The 24,471-nt window shown below is 44.7% G+C and overlaps 1 protein-coding gene across 4 annotated transcripts in view; it reads left to right on the forward strand.

Moving 5' to 3' along the window:
- Nucleotides 1-24,471, forward strand: part of RNF216 (ring finger protein 216) — a 185,589-nt gene that overhangs the window by 142,318 nt on the left and 18,800 nt on the right. For all 4 annotated transcript variants that reach the window (XM_024118990.3, XM_024119000.3, XM_028499609.2 and 1 more), the window contains exons 14-15: nucleotides 9,963-10,060; nucleotides 21,694-21,916. In XM_024118990.3, coding sequence (XP_023974758.1) covers nucleotides 9,963-10,060; nucleotides 21,694-21,916 — 321 coding nt within the window. The remainder of the gene's footprint in view (nucleotides 1-9,962; nucleotides 10,061-21,693; nucleotides 21,917-24,471) is intronic.

Below are 24,471 nucleotides of genomic sequence, written 5' to 3' on the forward strand. Positions count from 1 at the left end.
ACAAACATATGGACACCAAGGGGGGAAAGTGGTGGGGGTGGGGGGGTTGATGAATTGGGAGATTGGGATTGACATATATACACTAATATGTATAAAAGGGATGACTAATAAGAACCTGCTGTGTTAAAAATAAATAAAATAAAATTCAAAAAAAAATAGTGATTAAAAAAAAAAGAAAAGAAAAGTGGGCCCAGGCAGACTGGACTGGTCTTGTTGGGGTGAGGAGTGGGCAGGAGGAACCTGTGATCTGACCTCAGGTGGTAACTGACCTTCCAGAGCCCCTGGGTGGGAGAAGGAAAGAGCCAGGCTGACTGTGATTTTTTTTAATTTATATATTTATTTATTTTTGGCTGCGTTGGGTCTTCGTTGCTGTGCACAGGCTTTCTCTAGTTGCAGCGAGCGGGGGCTACTCTTCGTTGTGGTGCGTGGGATTCTCACTGCGGTGGCTTCTTTTGTTGTGGAGCACGGGCTCCAAGCGCGCAGGCTTCAGTAGTTGTGGCACGCGGGCTCAGTAGTTGTGGCTCGTGGGCTCTAGAGTTCGGGCTCAGTAGTTGTGGCGCATAGGCTTAGTTGCTCCGCCACATGGGGGAATCTTCCCGGACCAGGGCTTGAGCCCATGTCCCCTGCATTGGCAGGCGGATTCTTAACCACTGTGCCACCAGGGAAGTCTTGACTGTGATTTTTGAGTCTTAATCCCTCTAAAATAGAGGCTCGCACACGCAGTATAGTTGGTGAAGCTCCTTTCATTGGAAATGAAGAGAGATCAGTTTCCACATCTTGGAGCTGTGGGAGAAAATCAACAAAGAATGTCTTATTTGAAATATATGCAGTGCTTTCTCAAGCACCATCTGCAGGCATTTGGCCATTAGCTTCTTAGTAATAACTGATCTGTAAGTTTTATGCATTAGGTTGGGGAAGGTGATTAGGGAGCAAAGAAAGGAACCACAGTGGAAAAGGCGTAGCCCGTATCCTTAAGGCATAAACTCTAAAGAATTAACTTGAAATTGTCTTACATATAACTTGATTTTCTCATAAAATGATCATTATATTTTGTATAACTATAAAGAAAAAGATATGATAGGGAGGAACTAATGTTCTTTTGGGAAGGGGATTAGTTTACTAAGAGGTTTCATATGCCTTTTTCCCACGTAAAATGCAGAAGTCCCAGGAGTAGGGGTGGGGTTGTATTTGTAACTCTGTATGGAGAGGAATGTGCTTTGTCTTGCCAGCCTTCATCTCTCTGTAATTTTTCATACCTTCAGCCCCTTGTTTGTCTCAGACCTAGTGTAAGGCCCGAGAAATCCAAAGATAGCTGAGACACAGTGTAGAACATTGTGAGCTCCTTTCAGTCAGGAATTTTGCTGGCTTACTCACCAGTGTGTCCCCATGTGGCAGATAACAGGCACTCAAAGGGTAACATTTTTTGAATAGATGAATTGAACCCTCCATTCCAAGCCTGTCTGTAGTGATCAGCAGGGTATAGTCTGTGCCTGCAAGGAGTGCTTGGCTCCGTGGAGATGTGATGTAACCACATAATTACAAGACGCTATTAAAAGTGCTACTGTAATAGAGTTGGAGCCAAAGGCTCCAAGAGTCCAGAGAAAGAGTGCCAACTTTTGCCCGTGTCATTTGGGTTTTCCAGAACCCCCGGTACTTGAAATGAGAGCTGATGAGTAGGTGTTGCCAGCAGAGAAAGGACACCTAGGCAGAGCTTTACGAGGTTGAGGGTGTTGAGGGTGTTGAGCGTGTGGCACTGGCAGGAGGCCAGCAGTGCTGGCCTTGGGTGCTGGCTCGGGACAGACGTGAGACCTGGGACGGCTGTTTCTCTGAGCTCTCCTTCTTCTCTCCTGGCTCACTCCACCATCCTCCATCCTGCTCCCGCTCCTCTACCAGATAGCCTTCAGGTTTGAGCTGAAACGCCACCTCTGCACAAGGCTGTCCTTCACACCTCTTTGCCCCTCACCTTGCTTTAGTTCCCGCTGGGTGCTCCTTGTCTTCCTGCAGACTAGACATTTATCTCTTTGGCGATCCACCCACTCCAACACTCTCAGAATGTAGGCTCTAGGAGGGCAGGGACTTCATTTGTTCACTGATCGTTTGCTGAGAACAGTGCCTGGTCCTCATGGCAGCGCTCAGGAGGAGGTATGTGTTGAAGGGGACAAGGGAGGGAAAGTGAACGTGTTCTTACTCCTTTCAGTGCAGACATTGTCTGCGCTGAATCACAGTGTTGGTGATGGTAAACATCTCAAGCATTGTCACTAGCAAGTCTTCATGTATCATAATCCTGGCCACCTTTGGGGAAGTGAGTGGCCAGTATTTACAAGTAAAGTTCCGGGGGCTGGTTGAGGGAAGGACCAGGTAACTGATATTTGGTTCTGGTGTGGAATACTCACGTTTGTACATCTAATGGGAATCTAAAAACACACTTCCGTCAGTGCCCCGCCAGACATGCAACAGGCTGAAAGCGGCAGGAACAGCTACTTCCTCACATGTGTCCAGTCCAAGATTACTTTGTGATTAGCAGGTTCCTATCATTATCATTAAGAAAAGGTGTCCTCATGTTTAATCCTAGTCCATCCTGCCTCCTAATGGGTCATTCCCAGCTCTCCAGGAGACGCGGGGAGGCGGGCATCCTGAACAGCTGCAGCTCGGTGTCCACACCTTTGCTACCCTGACGCTTGGCTCTGCGTGACCTCACTGACTTCGTCTGTGATCTCCTTACACAAGATGCCCATTGTAACCTCAGGGCTTCCAGTAAACAGTGTGCTCTCAGGTTTCCAGTAAACAGTGACCTGTTCTTGCTCACAGACACCGTGCTGGCAATCAGTGAGAATAGAGTGGGAAGTGTAAATGAATTTGAGCAGACGTGAGTCCATAGCTCTGTGACCTTAAACAAGTTAATTTGCCTCTCTGAGCCTTCCTTTCTCATTTACTTAAAAAAAAAAAAAAAAAAAAAAAAACAGGGTCGGGGGAGGATAATGGCCAGTACTTCCCTTGCAGAATTGCTGTGAAGACTAAGTGAAGTGTGTATGTAAACAGCCTGTACCAGAAGGTGTATAGGTCTGAAACCTTGATCCAGGGTCTCGGGTGAGATGTCTGAGTTCAAGACTCTTGTTAAAGATGTTCCATACCATACAGATGACATTTCAATGAGAAATTCATCTAAAGAGCCAAAACTGAGAAAACAATCTCCTTTTTAAAATAATAATGAAGTCCCTTTCTGAAATCGTGTAGGAAAAGTGGTCCTCTTATTCCTAACAAGAAAAGATAGGTATGTTGCCATTTGCTGGTCACAGGTCAGCCTCACCTCTGCCAGGCTCAGCATTGGCACAGGTTGGTTCAGGAGGGAGGTTGTGGCCTTATTTGTGGAGGGCTGTGGAGGAAGTCTGGCCAAGAACTGAATCCAGACTCTAGGGCTTGTTCCCCTAAAAGTTATTTACCAGGCCCTAGTTCAGTGAGGGGATCACTGCAAGGTCCTACAACCTAGCAAGCCATCAGCCGCCAAAGCGATCTTTTTTTTTTTTTTTTGCGGTACTTGGGCCTCTCACTGTTGTGGCCTCTCCCGTTGCGGAGCACAGGCTCTGGACGCGCAGGCTCAGCGGCCATGGCTCACGGGCCCAGCCACTCCGCGGCATGTGAGATCTTCCCGGACCGGGGCACGAACCCGTGTCCCCTGCGTCGGCAGGCGGACTCTCAACCACTGCGCCACCAGGGAATCCCCAGAGTGATCTTTTGAAAATGTGAATTAGATCATTGCACTTCCCACCCATTTAGCCTGGCTTTCCAAACACCTCCCTCCAGCCTTAGCGGCTGCACCAGGATTGACCACTGTCTACTCTCAGCTCTCCCCCTTGGGCTCCAGCCAATACCAACTCCCTCTGTGCTCCTTGAATGAGACAGGCCCTCACCTGTGCCAGGCCCCTCTCCCCCGCATCTGGCTAACTCTGCTCATCCCTCAGGGCTCAGCTTCAACATCACATCCTCAAAAAGGCTTTCCTGATCGCTGGACTAATTTAACGCTGCTCTTTTACAACACCCAGTGCTTTTCCTCTGAATGTTCCTGTCACAGTTGTAGCTATATATCCTGTTTGTCTAATATCTGTTTTCTTCAGCAGAACATAAGCTCCAAGAAGTTAGACACTGAGTCTAACTTGCTTAATACTGTATCCCCAGCATCTCATATAGCCCTCAACCAATGATAAACATTCAGCAAATATTGAGAGTGAATAAATAAGCTCGTTTAAAATTAAACTTATGTTCTCACCTCTGCCTCCCACCCTCACTCAGATCTGCTCCTCCTCCTTCATCACTTGATCCAAGTCCATGTTTTCCCCAACCCAGTCCCATAGACTCTTCAGTTGCTGCTTAACTGTCTTCCTGCCTCTAGTCTCAGCCTCTTCAGTCCATCAAAGCATTTGGAAACGCAAGACCAGGCAGGTTGCTGCCATGTCTGGATCCCTTCCGTGACTTTCTGATATCTAGGGTAGTAGATGGCACAACTTTGCGATTGCTCTCTGTGTTGGAAAAAAAAATGTGTACAGCAGAATTCCCCCCAAAGTATGTATTTATTTATTTATAAATTATGTGTCTGTACTACTGTTGCAACATACATTGCAAAATATACATAAATATAGAAAATTTTGTTAAGGGTAGGATGAAATAAATACTTTTAAATAATTTTATTTAAAAAAACAATTTTATTTAATGATATGAAAACCTTTTGTGTTCATTAAAATATTAACACTTTGAATATGTTTCATTGTTGAAATGTTTGATTGAGAGTCTGGTTCTACTTTTTTTTTTTTTGGCCATGCCACGCAGCTTGTGGGAACTTAGTTCCCGGACCAGGGATTAAACCCACACCCTCAGCAGTGAAAGCACAGAGTCCTGACCACTGGACCTCCAGAGAATTCCCTCGTTCTACATTTTACATACTTTAATGGCTGTTGTAGCTGGGAAAGGCACTTCACTAAGAGATGTCAGTCCAGATGGGAGGAGTACTTTATTGGTTGCCTGGATGTTCTCATGACTCATGATACTGTTGTTTTTTTATTTTTGTTTGTTTGTTTTGGCTGTGTCGGGTCTTCGTTGCAGCACGAGGGATCTTCGTTGAGGCGTGCATGCTCTTCGTTGAGGCGCGCAGGCTTCTCTCTAGTTGAGGCGCACAAGCTCAGTAGTTGTGTCGCGCGGGCTTAGTTGCCCCTCGGCATCTGGGATCTCAGTTTGCTGACCAGGGATCGAACCTGCATCTCCTGCATTGTACGGCAGATTCTTTACCACTGGATCAGCAGGGAAGTCCCCACGATACTGGTTTTATTCAGTCCCATGAAGACACCAACTCCTCAAAGAATCCTTGTCTGACTCAGCCCCACCCACTTTGCTGTCTCTTGTGCGCTCGTGTGTGCGCGTGCGCACGTACATGTCTGCGCTATTATACTTACCTCCACTGTGCTCTACTTGGTTTGCTCATATATCTGACTTCCTTGGCATCCTTGCCGTAGAGAAAATAGAAATCCTCAAATTCCCTTAGTGAAAGGAAGGAAAGCCCACTGATTCTGCCTGAGCTTTGACTTTGCCAAGCTTTATTGATTCCCAAGGGTTCCAGCATCCATCTCATTGTCTGTTTTCCTGTCTTAAAATCGAACTCTTTCTGGATTCGGCTAGCATGTGTATGTCATTTGGGTCTTGAGGTGGGGAGAACCAGTGACTTTGACAACTGGAAGACACATGTGGCCTGAATGCCCGTAGCCCTGTGGCTTCTAGAGTATGCTAAGCGTTTGTGAGTGGTCAGGTGCCCGGGCCTCATCTTTTACTTACGAGGTGTGAGGATTTACAGCCCCGCCATTTTTTTAGTACCTGAGATGGCAAAGCAGAGAGCTGGAATTTCAGAGATTCCATATGACTTGGCCATAGCCCCATGCCCCATATCTTAGGCCAGCAGACTTCTCTCCCCTGGAGAGTGAGTCTAGAAGTTTCACTGGAGGAACCATTCAGAAATAAGTGAGCAGTTTCTACTGTGTTCCGTTTCTGAGACAAGGCTGGAAGTCAAGCAGGAAAGATGCAGGGTGCACAGGGAACCAAGCAACTTCAGAGCAGGCCTGGAGGGATGGCGAGCAAGAAGTGCAGAGTCTGGTGACTTGGACCCTTGGTCTCATCTCTCGGGTTGTTTGCCAGCATCAGGAAGCCCTGCTATGCGTAGATGATGACCTGGGATACTGTCTGCTAGTCTTTTAGGAAGCTGTTTCTTTGAAGAAATGTCAGCTCCCTGACAGGGTCATCTAAAACCAAACTTGATCTTCTGCCTTACCCAGTAAACATTATTTAAGCAGCAGAAAATGGATGAAGAGAAGCTATCGAGTACTTTCTTTAGAGTACAAAGTTAAGACCTTAATGAATAGTTAAAACACCTTGATGCATCTTGTGCGCTAAAGGGCAACATAAAACTTAACCAGAAATCTCTCTGATGTCATGAGGAACATGGACTGGTAGCTGCTGAGTTAACCAGTGTGTGCATGTCTTCCTCATCAAGAAGGAAGGAGCTGCCTTCTCTGTTGTATTTGGGCCGATGATGAATTCATCTGTTTCCTCCTGATCTGAAAACGCACACAGGCGATGGGAAGCCTCTCCAATTAGATTTGGCAGCCAGGATATGCATGTCCTTCATGATTTGAAGTTACTTGTCAACCTTGTGCTCCGCCTTCCAAGATGGTCCTTGGGACTTTCATAACCTTACTTTGAAGAATTGATTATCTTCATGTTAGAAACGTTGAAGAACATTTCTTCTGCCTATTATTGTTTAAGCATTTGTTGCATTTAGGAACAAAGCCTAGCTGTACTTGAGAGGATTACAGCTTAGTGAACTATACGCTGTGTTTAGAAGAGAGGGTATGTTGTAAAGAAACAACACACAGAAAGGTCCAAATGTAAAATTCACCCAGCCTGCTATTTGCTTGCCTTCTTTTTTTTTTTTTTTTTTTTTTGTGGTATGCGGGCCTCCCTCTGTTGTGGCCTCTCCCGTTGCGGAGCACAGGCTCCAGACGCGCAGGCCCAGCGGCCATGGCTCACGGGCCGAGCCGCTCCGCGGCATGTGGGATCTTCCCAGACCGGGGCGCGAACCCCGTTCCCCTGCATCGGCAGGCGGACGCGCAACCACTGCGCCACCAGGGAAGCCCCCATGCTTGCCTTCTTTTAATTGTGGGTTTCAATGTCTAACTAGCTAGTCTCTTCAAAAGACATTTCATTTTTATTCTCTGGGACCCCTCAGCCCTTCAGTGAGAAGTACATGCCTGAAAAACCACACATGGACCTACAGGAGAGCCACTGTGACATTGGAAGTAAGCAGTGGCTTCGTGGTAACCCCTCACAGCTGACTCAGCTTGGCCAGGTCATCTTGCTGTCATGGACCTGTGCCTCACCTAGAAAATGGGTTCTTCCCTTATGAAGAAGGTCCCATGAATTAATAACTGGATCACCAGGAATGCTGGAAAGCACTCTCTAAATGCCCTGATTGTTTCCAAGATGTTATTCCTAGTGGGTGGCTAGGTTAGTATTGTTTTGAAGGTTAGGATGTAGATACCAGCTCATCTATTCTCCAGCTGTTGTTTATCCTCCAGTTTCCCAGAATAGTCAGGCACAAGGTCTTTTAAAAATGGGTTTTAGGGCTTCCCTGGTGGCGCAGTGGTTGCGCGTCTGCCTGCCGATGCAGGGGAACCGGGTTCGCGCCCCGGTCTGGGAGGATCCCACGTGCCGCGGAGCGGCTGGGCCCGTGAGCCATGGCCGCTGAGCCTGCGCGTCCGGAGCCTGTGCTCCACAACGGGAGAGGCCACAACAGAGGGAGGCCCTCATACCACACAAAAAAAAAAAAAAAAAAAAAAAAAATGGGTTTTAAAAAAAAATTGGGTTTTATGCTGCGTTACGTTTGGGTGTGTAGTAATGAAGTCAGTACTCATTTAGCTTCTGTTTACTGACAGAGATGTAGGTAGTGGACCAGAGAGCAGCATATCCCTTGGAAGCAACAGCATTTAATAGAGAATCTCTGATCAGCTCATCCCTAACCCCACCCCACCCCATGCCATTGATTGAAGCCTTTTTATGAGAGTTATTCAGGTTCTCAGTTCCTCAAGCAGTCCATTTTATTTCTCTTTCTCTTTTAAAATTTTATATTTTAATTAGGTAGTACAAGATACAAAAGATACAAAGAGCTTACAGTAAGAAGTCTCACCCCACTTTCCAGCCACTCGGGACAATCAGTACTACCAATTTCTTGGGTATCCTTTCAGGTTGATTTTATATATCACTATATTCTCCCACCACCACCTTTTTTGATGTAGAAGTGGTAGCATCTTTACTATGTGTACTACTCTGCACCTTGTTAGCGTCATCTTAGCAGTATATATTAGAGAAAGTTCAGTAGTAAGTGGAGAATACAGAGGAAGGAGATGTTTCTAGAATTGATGTGAAGATATAATCTAGCACACCTCCTGGCGAGCTCTTCCCCAGGTACTTCCAGATGCTAAACATGTACCCCCAACTCCCTCCCTGACATCTCCACTGGGTGTCCCACAGGTCCCCCTGTGTCATTACTGCCAAGATCAAACTCGGGATCTTAACACCTGCCCTCCCTCCTCCTCCCAAGCCAGGCCTTTTCCACTGTTCCCAAGCTGCATCCATGTCGCTGTTATCTTGGGTTGCACAAACCAGAAACCAAGGCATCAGGGTGATGCCTCCCTCTCCTCATTCCCAGAGCCAGGCCGTCACCAAGCCAGCCAGTTTTACTTCCTAAATTTCTCTTAAATCAGTCAACTTTCCTTCATGTCCTCACCTTCCTGACCGGGGCCTCCATAGTCTCTCTCCTGAATGACTTTAATAGCTTCCTAGTGTCTTACACTTCCACTCTTTCCTCCCTCTACTCTGTTCTCCACAAAGAATCATCTTTTAAAATCACAAACCTTCTCATGTTACTTCCATGCTTGACACCTTTTGATGCCTCCCTCCCACTCTTAGGATAAAGGTCAAACTGATAATCACATCCTACAAAGCCTCACATGGACTGGCTCCAGTGGGCCTCACCAGGCCTATTTTCACTGCCTGCAGTCCAGCTGCAGGAACCAAACTCGGCCAGTCTCATCTGCCAGAGTCTTTCTCTTACTGTTCCTCTGTCTGGAATGCTGTTCTCCTTTTGCTTTCTTTGACTCATCTTTCTGATCTCAGGCTCCACTTCCTCAAGCCTTCACTGTCGCCCCAGGCCAAACAAAGCTGACAACACCATTTCTTCCTTCATTGTACTTATTAGGGTTGTGATTTCTGTTTATGGAAATTAAATTGGATTAATGTTTCTTTAAATTCCTGTTATTGATGTGAGATGGTTTCTGGCACATGTGAAAATATTTTATAAACTATGAAGAGTCCTAGAATAAAAAGTAGTAATTTTTTTGAATTTATGTTTATAAATGAAGTTAAGCTATGGAGGATGATATCCATGTTTATGAGTGAGGGATGACTGAGGGAATGTCTCCCTTAAGGACCCCTAGTGATCCTAATCTAGACTGTTTTTCACTTCAACACAAGTGGTCTATGCCAGACCAACACTGGAACACTGGGCAGAACCAGACCTGAAGCAGCTCACAGTATTTTATTTTTAAAAAACCAAGAGCACATAAATTTATCTTCTGTAGTTTTTTCAGGTGACTCCTGGCATTTTAGAAAACCTTATAAACCTTGGGTGATGGGAGCAACACATTCTTTTGATCCAAGGAGAGAAAAATTTCCCCATGCTTTCTTATAATGATTCTTACATCTTCTATTGAGAGATGTCTTTAGAAATATCCCTGCTGAAAGGGAGAGAGATCCTCTGAAAGAATTCAAGCCAAGTGAAGCTTGCTTCGCATTCCCGATTGTTAAACAGAAACGTATATGGTGTCTACTCACCAAGAGCTGTCTTTGTGTCTCTCCTTTATCCCCAGGAAACCTGTAGGAAGTGTCAGGGACTCTGGAAAGAGCACAACGGTCTCACTTGTGAAGAACTGGCTGAAAAAGATGACATCAAGTACCGAACATCTATGTGAGTAACATGATTCAGGGGGGCTTATTGACTGATTTGCAACTCCCCCATTAACCTGCCTTTTGGGCAGAGGGGGCAGTGAATATTGTGGGAAAAACAAGCTCTCAAGCTGCCCCAGGCTAGAATGATCTCAAGGAAGGGACCTAACCCCTGAGCCTCTGTTTCCTCATCTCTGCAGCCTCTTCGAACTATTTCTCGGGTCAAATGTAACATAGTAAATGCCTGGCACATATGAATTCAATAACTTTAGGTTCCTCTTCTCTTTACTATTTAAATAAAATGTGTTATTACACATTTTAATTAACTTATTTTTGGCTGCGTTGAGTCTTCATTGCTGCGTGCAGGCTTTTCTCTAGTTGCAGCGAGCGAGGGCTACTCTTCGTTGCAGTGTGCAGGCCTCTCATTGCAGTGGCTTCTGTTACCGAGCACAGGCTCTAGGCGCGTGGGCTTCAGTAGTTGTGGCTTCTGGGCTTCGGTAGTTGTGGCTCACGGGCTCTAGAACACAGGCTCAGTAGTTGTGGCACACGGGCTTAGTTGCTCCACGGCATGTAGTATCCTCCTGGGCCAGGGATTGAGCACGTGTCCCCTGCATTGGCAGGCGGATTCTCATCCACCGCGCCACCAGGGGAGTCCCTTATTACACATTTTAATTAAATCACATTGCACTACTGTTGCTTATCTGTTTTCTGTAGGAGACTGGTGGCCTGAGACATTAAGTAGAATTACATCCTCCAAAATGCAAAATAATGCAGTCAGTAAGAAGAACATTACTGTATAGCACTCCTTATGTGTCTGGGCACTTTACAGATATTAAATACATTGATTTATATAATACAGAAGTCTATTTCTCTCTCATATAATAGTCCAGCCCTGCCTGGCAGGTGGGGCAGATCTGTCCCATGAGGTCATTCAAAGACCTAGGTTTCTTATTTATTTATTTATTTATTTATTTTTTGCGGTACGCGGGCCTCTCACTGTTGTGGCCTCTCCCGTTGCAGAGCACAGGCTCCGGACGCGCGGGCTCAGCAGCCATGGCTCACGGGCCCAGCCGCTCCGCGGCATGTGGGATCTTCCCGGACCGGGACACGAACCCGCGTCCCCTGCATCGGCAGGCGGACTCCCAACCACTGCACCACCAGGGAAGCCCAGAGACCTAGGTTTCTTGATCTCATTGCTTCACTAAGGTGGTGTTCTTATCTGCATAATTGTGACTAGGTTGCAGCCACATTTGCACTCCAGCCCATAGAAAAGGAGAGAGACAGAGACAAGTTGCCAGGCAGGCAGCTTTTAAGTTTTAAGTGAAGCAGAAATTATATATATTATTTCTGCTCATACCCTATTGGTCTAAACTGAGTCACATGGCCACAACCTGGCTCCAAGGCAGATACCATATATAGTCTCTAGCTGGCTGATTTTTTTGTCCAGCTTAAATTTGAAGGGTAAGGAGTGGGTTTTTTGACCAAGAAAATAAAGTGGGAAATGGCTATTTAGGGCAGTTAACAGTCTCCAAGTCTCCACCACAGATAGGTACTATTATCCTCATTTTACAGGTGACACAACTGACACACAGAGAGCCCAAGTAAACATGTCACACAGGTAGTAATTGGCATAGCAGGAATTTGAACCTAGGCAAATGGCTCCGTGACTTCGCTCTTTGCCACAGGTTTGGTAGGCAGAATAATGTTCCCCAAAGATGTTCCATGTCCTAATCTCTGGAACCTGTAAACCTTTGGATATATTTCCTTACGTGGCAGTAGGGACTTTCCAAATGTGATTCAGGTTATGGAGCTTGAAATAGGGAAGATTATCCTGAATTATCCAGGTAAATCCAGTCTAATCACATGACTCCTTAAAAGCAGAGTGAGCTTTTCTCTGGTCAGACAAAGATGGAATGATGGACAAAGAGTCAGAGAGACACAAGAAGAATTTTACCTCCTGTTGCTGGCTTTTGAAGATAGAGGAAGAAGGCCATGAGCCAAGGACTGTGAGAGCTTCCAGAAGCAGAGAATAACCTTCTGTTTATAGCTGCCAAGAAAATGGGGACTTCAGGTCCTACAACCTCAAAGAACTGAATACTCTGACATTCCAGATGAGCAGCAAACAGATTGTCTCCTAGAACCTCCAGTAGGTAACGCAGCCCACCAGCACCTTGATTTTAGTCTGATGAGATCCATGCTGGACTTCTGACTTACAAAACTGTAAAATAATAAATTTGTGTTACATTTAGCTAATAAGTTTGTGGTAATTTGTTACAGCAGCAATAGAAAATAAATTTTGGAACCAGAAGTGGAATGCTGCTGTAACAGATACCTTAAAATGTAGAAATGGGTTTGGAATTGGGCAATGGGTAGAAACTGGAAGAATTTTGAGAAGCATGATAGAAAAATACGTAGATTGCCTTGAACAGACCATTAGTAGAAATAGAGACATTAGAAACCACCACTGAGGTCTCAGAAGTAAGTGAGGACCATTATGGGCAAAGCCTAAATTACCTTAGAGAACACTTAAATCACCATGAACAGACTGTTAGTAGAAATATGGACACGAAAGGCAGTGCTGGTGAGGACTCAGAAGGAAATGAAGAACACGTTATTGAAAACTGGAGGAAAGGGAATCCTTGTTATATAATGGCAGAAAGCTTAGCTGACTTGTGTCCAGCAGTTATGAAGAAAGTAGAACTTGTAAACGGTGAAACGACATTTAACTGAAGTTTCCAAGCACAGTACTTTTTTTTTTTTTTTTTTTTTTTTTGGCTGTGCTGGGTCTTAGTTTTGGCACGCAGGATCTTTATTTGCGGCATGTGGACTCTTAGTTGAGGTATGCATGCGGGATCTAGTTCCCCCAACAAGGCATTGAACCCAGGCCCCCTGCATTGGGAGCATGGAGTCTTACCCCCTGGACCACCAGGGAAGTCCCCCAAGCACAGTATTGAAGAGTAGAAAATGCAAGTGGAAAGAGATAGACTAAGAGGAGAGCTGTTAACAAAAAGGAACAGGCGGGACATCCCTGGGGGCGCAGTGGTCAAGAATCCACCTGCCAGTGCAGGGGGCATGGGTTCGAGCCCTGGTCCAGGAAGATCCCACATGCTGTAGAGCAACTAAGCCTGTGCACCACAACTGCTGAGCCTGCACTCTAGAGCCCACAAGCCACAACTGCTGAGCCCGCGTGCCACAGCTACTGAAGCCCCCACGCCTGGAGCCCGTGCTCTGCAACAAGAGAAGCCACCGCAATGGGAAGCCCGTGCATTGCAATGAAAAGTATCCCCTGCTCGCCACAACTAGAGAAAGCCTGCGCACAGCAACGAAGACCCAATGCAGCCAAAAATAATAAATAAATAAATAAACAGTTTTTTTTTTTTTTTTTTTTTTTTTTTTTTTTTTTTTTAAGGAACAGGCTTGATTGTTTCTGAAAATCTCATACTCTCCAGATGATAAAAGACCCTAAAATTAAGAGATTGACTGTCAGGAAAAGCATGCTCTAGAGAAAAAAACCAAGGCTGCACTGAGAATGTCAGTGTTCAGTTACACAAAGGCTCTTTGAAGAGCCTGAGAGAGTGACTCACAGATCCCCTCAGTGTAACCAGGGAGCCTCTAGGAAACTCGGGCATTATCCCTCAGCCATCTAAGCAGAAGCCAAAAGTAGAGATGGGATTATCAAGGAAATATCTGTGAATGAGCTTCATGTCTTTTTTTTTTTTTTTTAATAAATTTATTTATTATTGGCTGTGTTGGGTCTTCGTTGCTGTGCACAGGCTTTCTCTAGTTGCGGAGAACAGGGGTGCTCTTCGTTGAAGTGCACAGGCTTCTTACTGCGTTGGCTTCTCTTGTTGTAGAGCATGGGCTCTAGACGCGCAGGCCTCAGTAGTTGTGGTTTGTGGGCTCTAGGGTGCAGGCCTCAGTAGTTGTGGCGCATGGGCTTAGTTGCGCCACAGCATGTGGGATCTTCCCTGACCAGGGATCGAACCTGTGTCCCCTGCATTGGCAGGCGGATTCTTAACCACTGTGCCACCAGGGAAGCCCCTGAGATTCATGTCCACGTCTTAATGGAAATGAATCCCTGTGACATACATGGGAGACCCACACGGTTCTTGAGAATTTTATATCAGTAGAAACACTGCCAGGTTGGACTGAAAAGAGACAGTACAAAATGAAAGAAGTCCTGTCAGACCCCCAAAATTCTATAAGCGGCAAACAGGCTGATTAAAAACTACTCAGCTGCAAACATATGCTACCTTTCTTGAAAAAGGAAGGATTATTCCTCTTCAAGCCATGAGCAGAGCTGTGAGCCCCAGAGGATTGTTCTCAGAGCCGAAATATAAGGGAGTTTGCCCAGCTGGATTTCTAAATTTATTAGGAATGGTGACTCCTTTTTTCCTTCCATTTTCTCCCCCTTTGAACCAGAATATCTGTAAATGCTGTCCTAGGCCTGTCCCATCATTGTATTTGAGGAGCAGATAATTTGTTTCTTTAGTTGCCCAGGCCCACAAATGGAGAGGAAGTGTGTCCCATAGTGGATCATACCCAGAGTCTCATCTATACATAATTTAGATGATGAAATTTGAGTTGATGTTATACTGGATGAGATCTTTGGGGTCCTTGGGATGAGGTGACTGTAGTTTGCATGTGGGATGGATATCAATCTTTGGAAGCCAGAGGGAAGACTATGTTAGAGAAGAGAAAATGGCCTCCAAAGATAATCCATGCCCTAATCCCCAGAACCTGTGGTTTGTTTTGTTTTGTTTTTAATCTCACATGGCAAAGGGTTTTGCAGATGTGATTAAGCTTACAGTAAACAAAAGAAAACTAATACAGCCACATACATAGTCATCACAAATACCACGCCAACTAGAAAAATCTGGTATTGCTTCCTCACATCCAGACTTACCCCTGTCAGCCAGCCTTTCTATTTAGAGTGACCACCACCCTGACCAGTGGCATGGCCTTGAGTGATGAACATGTCAAAAATGTTATTTTTTCAAAGTCATCATCTTGTCTGGCAGTATTCTAGCGGTTGTGCTATTGCCTAAAACACTTTAAACTTCTCATTTGGAATTGTCTTTCAGCCAGTTTACGAGCCAGCTCCCCCAAAATCTGTTCTTGTTATTGTGGACGTGTCATATCTAGTTTGAGTTGGGAGGAACAGATGATTTCTGTGGTTGCTGTTTGAGCCTTTGTTTTGCCTCGAAGAAGGATGTCTTATTCATGAAGTCAGTACAGATTTATTGAGTGCTCACCTTGGATAGCTGTAGTTAAGAACCTTAGGCAAATTTTTTAATCTTTCTGTGCCGAAATTTCCTTATCTGTAAAGTATAGAGCATAATCATATCTACTTGTAGGGTTGTTATGAAGATTAAAATACCCAGAATGGTTCTTGCCACGTGATAAGCCTATAATAAGTATTAGCTCTTTGTTGTTGTTGTTTTCTTTTTTAAGCAGGAAGCCCTGATGTATAAATGTGACAAAGCACATAAACAGACAACTTCTTGCATTCAAGGCCTGCTCAGGCCTGGTCATATGTACTCTACAGTTGGTGATGGAGTATTTCCCAGCTCTATAAACTGGTTCTTGATCAGGCATTTAGACTACTCCAAGACTCAGTCACAGACCCAGAGATGTTTCTCAGAAGGAGAAGACTTGGTTACTTTTTTTTTTTTTTTTTTGACCACACTGTACAGATTTCAGGATCTTAGTTCCCCAACCAGAGATCAAACCCGGGCCCCCACAGTGAAAGTGCCACGTCCTAACCTTTGGACCACCAGGGAATTCCCAGAGTTGGTTACTTTTTGAAGCACAGCCCCCTTTCTGACTCTCCTGTCAGTTCCTGCTACCAGCTCTGTTCAGCATGTTGGTCTGCCATAGACACTTGGAACACCACTGGGTCCAATAGCAGCTGGAAGGCTTCTCTTAGTTTAGGCCCTACTTAAACCTGGCCTTTTGTATCAGTAGTAAATGGATCAGAACCATGTATCCAGATGTGATATATGTTAATTCCAAAATCCAGAAAGGCCTCCCAAATGTCTGACTTCTTTCTTTGTGGTAGGGGATACAAGATAACAGCAATGTGTGTAGCTTTGGAAGGAATAGCCCGATATGTACACACGTGACCTCCAGACCACCAGAGATTCATAGAGATTAGAGATCTCTATATTTTCAAGAGATCTATCTCCTACCTTCTGGCATACGTACACCATATTAATGTATCATAAAGTACCTGCTACTTCCTATTCAGTGGCTTCTATTTGCATGTCATTAGAATAGTGGTCCAGTGGATTGTCTGTTGGTTGACAGATGATCAAGGTCCTTGCCAACTGCTTCTGGTGTTCTCGGCTTATTGGTCAGAAAATAAAAGCATTTTCCAGATCATTGGCTGCATACCAGTTGCCAGAGGTTATGTTTATTTGCTCTGGTAAGAAATGACATCTGGAACAGCAGCTGCAATTAGAGTCAGCGCCTGATTAGGCTTATAGTGATGCAGTGTTCTCCAAGGCCCATACCTCTGTGCAGTCCAGACAGAGAAGTAAAAGATTTATTGAGAATCAGCACCCCTGCATCTTTGAAGTCTTTGATGGTGGTGCCATTCCCAGAGATGCTCACAGGAATCTGATATCACTTTTTGTAGGCAGAGGGTGCTCCAGGGGCTTCCACTTCTTTTCCCCACCATATAGCTCTAAAGCCATGGACCAGAGAGCCAAGGAATCCGCAGTTGCCAGCTGTCAGTAGTAAGAAACAACAGGGTACACACAGGGAATCATAAGCAGTTTATCACTAAATCATAAGATACAGCATAATAAATGGTATAAGATGGGGCAGGTATTCCAGCAAAACTTGTACAAGAATGTTCATTAGAAGCACTGTTTGCAATAGCCAAACGGAGGAAACAACCCAAATGTCCACCAACTGATGAATGGTAAACAGAGTGTGGTATATCCATAAAGTGGAATATTACTCAGCCGTGGAAAGGGAATGAAGATATTTGGCTACACCGTGGATGAGCCTTCAAAACATGCTAAGTGAAAGAAACCAGTTTCAAAAGGCCACATCTTGTATGATTCCATTTATATAAAGTATTCATAGGCATATGGATATTTGCCTGTGTACAGAATAGACAAAACCATTAGAGACAGAAAGCAGATGAGCAGTCGCAGGGGAAATGGGATTGGGGAGAGTGAGTGCTTAATAGTACAGAGTTTCTTTTGGGGATGATGAAGATGTTCTGGAACTAGGTAATGGTGATGGATGCACAACATTGGGAATATACTAAATGTCCCTGAATTGTACACTTTAAAATAGATAAAATGGTAAATTTTGTGTGCACATTATCACCAAAAAAATGTATACACATGCTCACAGAGGAAAGCCATTTAAGATTTTGAATAGTGTATGCTACAAGAAATAAGGACAGCTCCCAAAAGGAGTTTCCAACATAATTAAATAGTGGTGAGAACAAATAATCATGGAATCGTAGGATCTTGATTGGTTATGTAGAGGAGGGCAGTGAGCCTTCCTGTTTGAACACAAGGTCAGTCCACACAGCTGCAGCCCAGGCTTCTCTTCCTTTCCTGCAAACGATCACGTCCTGTAGGGCTGTTTGCTTCCTGCCTAGTTTAGAATCTACTTGCCAAATCACCCTCCTCCCAAAAAAATCGACTATGATTTCTCCCCAGTCGCATTTTGCACTTTCACATTACTGGATAGGTGGTCACCACATCCCATAATAGCAGTCCTTTTATGGTACAGGGCCATTCTGGCCCTATCTAGTTCTGTTCTTTTGCAAAAACAAAGGACTTGAATAGATATCCTTGCAGTGTTGAGTAGCTGTTTGAACATTATAACCATGCTGAGTTGTATGTGTTTTTCGTATTCCTCCATCCATTTAGAAGTGCCTTTTCTCCCCCACCACACCCAGTATTATTTCACATTGGCGACTGACAGCTTGGTGGAACAGAGCAAGCAAATGCACCCTCTTCCTGGAAAGGACTATGTAACCTCGGTTCTCTATAGCCACTCCTCTCCCACACGACAGCCTAAGCAGCTGCCCGGGGAAGACGTGAGCCAGCCGCAGGCAGAGTGCAATGGCTTAAAGCCACACCTCAGTCTGCAGGGTGTGTGTACACAGAAAGTTTGTACCATAGAAAATTGCAGTTGTGTTTTGGTCACAGCTTTTCAGATTGGAAACTTTTTCATCAGAACCTTGTGAGTCTTGTTTGTTTGTTTTTTTAATAGTAACTTTGGGGACTTCCCTGGTGGTCCAGGGATAAAGAATCAGCCTTCCAATGCAGGGGACACGAGTTCAATCCCTGGTCGGGGAACTAAGATCCCACATGCTGCAGGGCAACTAAGCCCGCACGCCACAACTAATGAGCTCACACGCCTCAATGAGAGAGACCGCATGCCATAAACTGCAGATCCCACGCGCTCTGGAGCCCACACACCCTGGAACCCACGCGCCACAACTAGAGAGAGAAAACCTGCACGCCACAACTAGAGATGAGCCTGAGCACTGCAACGAAGAGACCACGCACCGTAATGAAAGATCCCACATGCCTCAACAAAGATCCCATATGCCTCAACTAAAATCCGGTGCAGCTGAAAAAAGGGGGGGCGGGGATAAATAAATAAAATCATAAAAAATAAAATAAAAGACAAGAACTTTATTTTAAAATAATAATAATTTTGACTATTTATTTATTTATTTTGGCTGCGCCAGGTCTCAGTTGTGGCACATGGGGTCTTCGTTGTGGCACGTTTAGTTGTGGCATGCAGGATCTTTAGTTGTGGCATGTGGGCTTCTTAGTTGCAGCATGAGGACTCTTAGTTGTGGCATGCGAACTCTTAGTTGTGGCATGCATGGGGGAATCTAGTTCCCCGACCAGGGATTGAACCTGGGCTCCCTGCATTGGGAACATGGAGTCTTACCCACTGGACCACCAGGGAAGTCCCAGAACCTTGTGAGTCTTAACATGGAACATTGAGAACTGTCTTCACAGTTGCTGAGCTAACTGAAATCATGAACATGTGTACAGTGTCGACAATAATAAATTTACTTTTTTAAAACTTTGTCTCCTTGACCTTGTTTCCTGTTCAGCAAGACTTAGAACTCATTTGTTCTTCTTTAACTTGAACTGGGTTTAAATTCTTTTCAAGCCAAAGTTCTGCCTGCCTTCATTTTGGGCCATTCAAAACTTAGACCTAAATGAAATGAAGAGCAGCCAATTTCCTAACATATTTTTCTATTTTTAAACACATGATCTGGCTTCTGAGGAGCATTCTACAACAGTTTTCTAAATATCAATAATTAAAACCACTTGCCTGGACTTCCCTGGTGTCGCAGTGGTTAAGAATCTGCCTGCCAATGCAGGGGATACGGGTTCGAGCCCCGGTTCAGGAAGATCCCACATGCCATGGAGCAGCTAAGCCTGTGCGCCACAACTACTAAGCGTGTGCTCTAGAGCGCGTGAGCCACAACTACTGAGCCCACATGCCACAACTACTGAAGCCTGCGCACCTAGAGCCCATGCTCCACAGCAAGAGAAGGCACCGCAATGAGAAGCCCGCGCACTGCAACTGGAGAAAGCCCGTGCGCAGCAACAAAGACCCGACGCAGCCAAAAATAAATAAATAAATGTATTTTTAATATATATAATTTTTAAAATATCTTTTATTTTATTATTTATTTATTTTGGCTGTGTGGGGTTTTCATTGCTGTGGGCAGGCTTTCTCTAGTTGTGGCGAGCGGGGGTTGCTCTTCACTGCGGTGCGCGGGCTTCTCATTGCGGTGGCTTCTCTAGTTGCAGAGCACGGGCTCTAGGCGCGCGGGCTTCAGTAGTTGTGGCTCACAGGCTCAGTAATTGTGGCTCGTGGGCTCTAGAGGACAGGCTCAGTAGTTGTGGTGCACGGGCTTAGTTGCTCCGCGGCATGTGGGATCTTCCCGGACCAGGGCTCGAACCCTTGTCCCCTGCGTTGGCAGGCGGATTCTCAACCACTGTGCCACCAGGGAAGTCCTAAATGTATATTTAAAAAAGAAAAAAAAACACTTGCCTGACCACACTCTCATCTGGCTACTCTTACTTATTAGCAGAAAAACTGGGAGCAGTGGAAGGAAGAAGGCTGCATTCTCTCAGCTTTAGGAGGGAGAGTGCAGATCAGAACTCATCCCCACACTATTACATTCTTTACATTGAAGCAATTACCTGGTTACACACTGTGTTTGTACTCGGAGAGAAGTTCTAGAGCCCTGGGATGAGTTCTTCAAGGCTATCCATGCTTGGGGTCATTCATGCTCTTCTTGGTCTCAGCAGGAATACCTTTTGACTCTTTCCCGTCAAGATGATACTTCTTCATGCCAGCTGGGTACAAGCATCATAGCCTCTGCCTTATACTTTAAGGAACTCAACACAGCAGAGGAAGACACACATAAGCAATTATAGGCAAAGGTGGCAAGTGTTATTTCAGAGTTATGAACAGCACCATTAGAAGTAACTAATTCAGCAGTACCAGCTCTTGAAAACAAGCGAAGACCTGTCATTTTGACTCTAGATATCAGTAAAAGTGCTTCTGGAAACAAGTTGCCTCCCTACAAGCTTCCCATTGGCCAAGATTGAGTCATATGTGTGCTCATCCCCTAGCTGCAAGGGAGTCTGGGAAGGTAGTATTCCAGCATGCCAGTTTGTCATAGGAGTGAGCTCTGCCAACAGGAAGAAGTCATAAGGTGGCTATTGGATTGCCCCCAGCTGTGTCTACCCCAGCCCTATGTCAAGCATGTATTTAAAAATCTAAGGTGTGTATGTAACTAAGGTTTACTGGCTCTCCATTATCCGGCTCTGTGTATATAAAAAACATGGTTTAGGAAGACACTGAGGTTTTTCTCTCCATTTTAAGCCTATAGGGACTCCTATAACAAATAGAATAATCATTTTCTAAATGCTAGGTGCCAGGCACTTGCCCCGGGGTGGTTTGTATCTTATCTGTAATCCTCAAAACACTATGAGATGTTAAAATTAATTAATTAAATAATTTTTTAAAACGCTATGAGAAAGTTGGGTTCTCCCAATTTAAAAATGAGGAAACTGGGTCTCGAGGCAGTTAAATAATTTACCCAAGGTCATACAACTGAAAAACTGAAGCCAGTTCTGAGACTCCAAAACATAGGCTCCTTTGTTTGTTTGACTGAGTTGGGTCTCCGCTGCTGCGCGAGGGCTCTCTCTAGTTGCGGCGTTTGGGGGCCACCCGTCATTGCAGTGTGTGAGCCTCTCACTGCAGTGGCCTTTCTCATTACGGAGCATGGGCTGCAGGCGCACGAGCTTCAGTAGTTGCAGCATGCAGGCTCAGTAGTTGTGGCTCGCGGGCTGTAGAGTACAGGCTCAGTTGTTGTTGCTCACGGGCCTAGCTGCTCCGCAGCATGTGGGATCTTCCCAGACCAGGGCTCAAACTCATGTCCCCTGCATTGGCAGGCGGATTCCCAACCACTGCACCACCAGGGAAGCCCAAAACATAGGCTCTTTTCACCCTTCGAATGTCACCAAAAGAGCCAAGCAATCATTATCTGTGGAAAGAAAGAAAGACTTTAAGGGCCATAATATTTTTCTTTCTTTTTCATCTTCCATGCCATCTCCAATCCTGTTTTCTTTTTTTTAGTGAAGAAAAGATGACTGCAGCCCGCATTAGGAAATGCCATAAGTGTGGGACCGGCCTCATCAAATCAGAAGGCTGCAACCGCATGTCTTGCCGCTGCGGTGCCCAAATGTGCTACCTCTGTCGAGTATCTATCAATGGATATGACCACTTCTGCCAGCATCCTCGCTCCCCAGGAGCCCCTTGCCAGGAGTGTTCAAGATGCTCCCTCTGGACCGACCCCACTGTAAGTGAGTGCATGGCCACGTGTTGCTTTGTAGGGCGAAAGTATCTATAACGTAATAGGACAAAAAGGTTTTATACATACATAACACTTTTTGAATCCTGAAAAGGTAGGGAACTGCATAGGTAACTACGCACAAAAATTGAGAAAGTAGCTAAAAAGCTACTCCTCAGAAAGCAGCGTTCCGCAACGGTTTATGAGCAAATTCTTTTAATCCTTTAGGGAATAAAATTTTTCTATGCCATTTGAAATACTTCCGAGGATAGAAAAATAAGGAATATATTATATATATTTGTGTAAAGCCAGCATAATGCTGATACCAAAACCTCTCAGTGGTAACCCTGAAAAAGAAATCTACAGATTTATCTCACTTACGAATATAGGTTTAAAATTCTCTAAATAAAATATCAGCAAATAGAAACCATGATCAAGCGAGATTGTTCCAGATGTGCGAGGATGGTTCAGTATTATAAACTCTATTAATATAATTTACCATATTATATCTTTAGATGATAAAGACAAATACACTGATGAGGATGATTATAATTTTTGTGACTTTCTGTTGGAATAAAAAAAAAAAATCCCACAAGGACTCAGAGGCAAAAAATATACGAATCAATTTTCACTGCAAAGTAAAGGAGCTGTTACAGTGGAGGATTACTGGATTGAATGTCAATATTATGACAAAGTATGAGTGTGTTTTGTGTTTGGTAATTGCAATCATTGTCGCTTTTGTTGTGGTCATCCATTTACAATGCTTGGTGTCAGTTTATTTATCTCTTGTAAAAATAAAATACAGTGTGTGTGGGCTTCCCTGGTGGCACAGTGGTTGAGAGTCCGCCTGCCGATGCGGGGGACATGGGCTCGTGCCCCGGTCCGGGAATATCCCACGTGCCGCGGAGCGGCTGGGCCCGTGGGCCGTGGCCGCTGAGCCTGCGTGTCCGGAGCCTGTGCTCCGCAACGGGAGAGGCCACGACAGTGAGAGGCCCGCGTACTGCAAAAAAAAAAAAAAAAAAAATACAGTGTGTGTGAAAAAAAAATAAATACAAAACAATAAAATTTAAAAAAAAGACAAATACAGTCAGCCCTCTGTATCTGCAGGTTCTACATCTGTGGATTCAACCAACCATGTATTGAAAATATTCAGGGAAAAAAATTTCCAGAAAGTTCCAAAAAGCAAAACTTGAATTTGCCACACACCAGCAACTATTTATATAGCATTTATATTGTATTAGGTATTATAAGTAATCTAGAGATTATTTAAAGTATATGGGAGGATGTGCATAGGTTATATGCAAATACTACACCATTTTATATAAGGGACTTGAGCAACACTGGCTTTGGTGTCCATGGGGGTCCTGGAACCAATCCCCTGTGGCTGTCTAGGGATGACTGTATCCATTCTTGATTTAAGCTTTAACAGTAGTATTAGAAGGATACTTAATATGTTTTATAAGCCCCATATTTCAAAACAGTCATTAGCATGTATTTAATAGTGAAATACATAGAAGCATTCCCCAAAAGTCATATATAAGACTCTCACCATTGTTTGTGCTAGTCAATGCAGTTAGCTGAGAGAATAAGGTGAAAAATATAGATATTGGAGAAAATAATCACTAATGCTTATTGGACACCCACTGTGTGTCCAATAAAAAGTTCTAAGCACTTTTATATGTAAAGAAGAAAAGCAGGACTTCCCTGGTGGTGCAGTGGTTAAGAATCTGCCTGCCAGTGCAAGAGACACAGGTTCTATCCCTGGTCTGGGAAGACCCCACATGCCATGGAGCAACTAAGCCCATGTGCCGCAACTACTGAGCCTGCACTCTAGAGCCCGTGAGCCACAGCTGCTGAGCCCACGCGCCTAGAGCCCATGCTCCGCAACAAGAAAAGCCACCGCGATGAGAAGCCCGCACACTGCAATGAAGAGTAGCCCCCACTCACCACAGCTAGAGAAAGCCCGCTCACCACAGCTAGAGAAAGCCCGCGCACAGCAATGAAGACCCAGCACAGCCCCCCAAAAAAAAAGAAAAAAAAAAGGCAAACCTACTGTTTTAAACCTGAGAAAAGACAAAATAATCAACTGAAAAGGCATCAGAAGCAGTGAAAGATGGCTAGATACAAAATAAATATACAGAATGCCGTTCACAGTAGCTATATAAATCGTGAAATACCCAGGAAATGAACTTTAACAAGAAGTATGAAGAAAACTATAAAACCATATTGAAGGACATGAAGAGACTTGAACATGTGGAGAAATACGCTTTGTCCTTTTTTTTTTTTTATGTATATAATAACGATAAATTTCATTTATTTATTTATTTATTTATTTATTTATTGGCTGTGTTGGGTCTTTGTTGCTGTGCGCAAGCTATCTCTAGATGCAGCGATCAGGGGCTACTGTTTGTGGTACACAGGCTTCTCATTGCGGTGGCTTCTCTTGTTGCGGAGCACAGGCTCTTGGCACGCGGGCTCAGTGGTTGTGGGTTGCAGGCTCTAGAGCACAGGCTCAGTAGTTGTGGCACACGGGCTTAGTTGCTCTGCAGCATGTGGGATCTTCC

This window comes from Physeter macrocephalus, chromosome 14 (assembly GCF_002837175.3).
Source record: "Physeter macrocephalus isolate SW-GA chromosome 14, ASM283717v5, whole genome shotgun sequence".
Classification (NCBI taxonomy): domain Eukaryota; kingdom Metazoa; phylum Chordata; class Mammalia; order Artiodactyla; family Physeteridae; genus Physeter; species Physeter macrocephalus.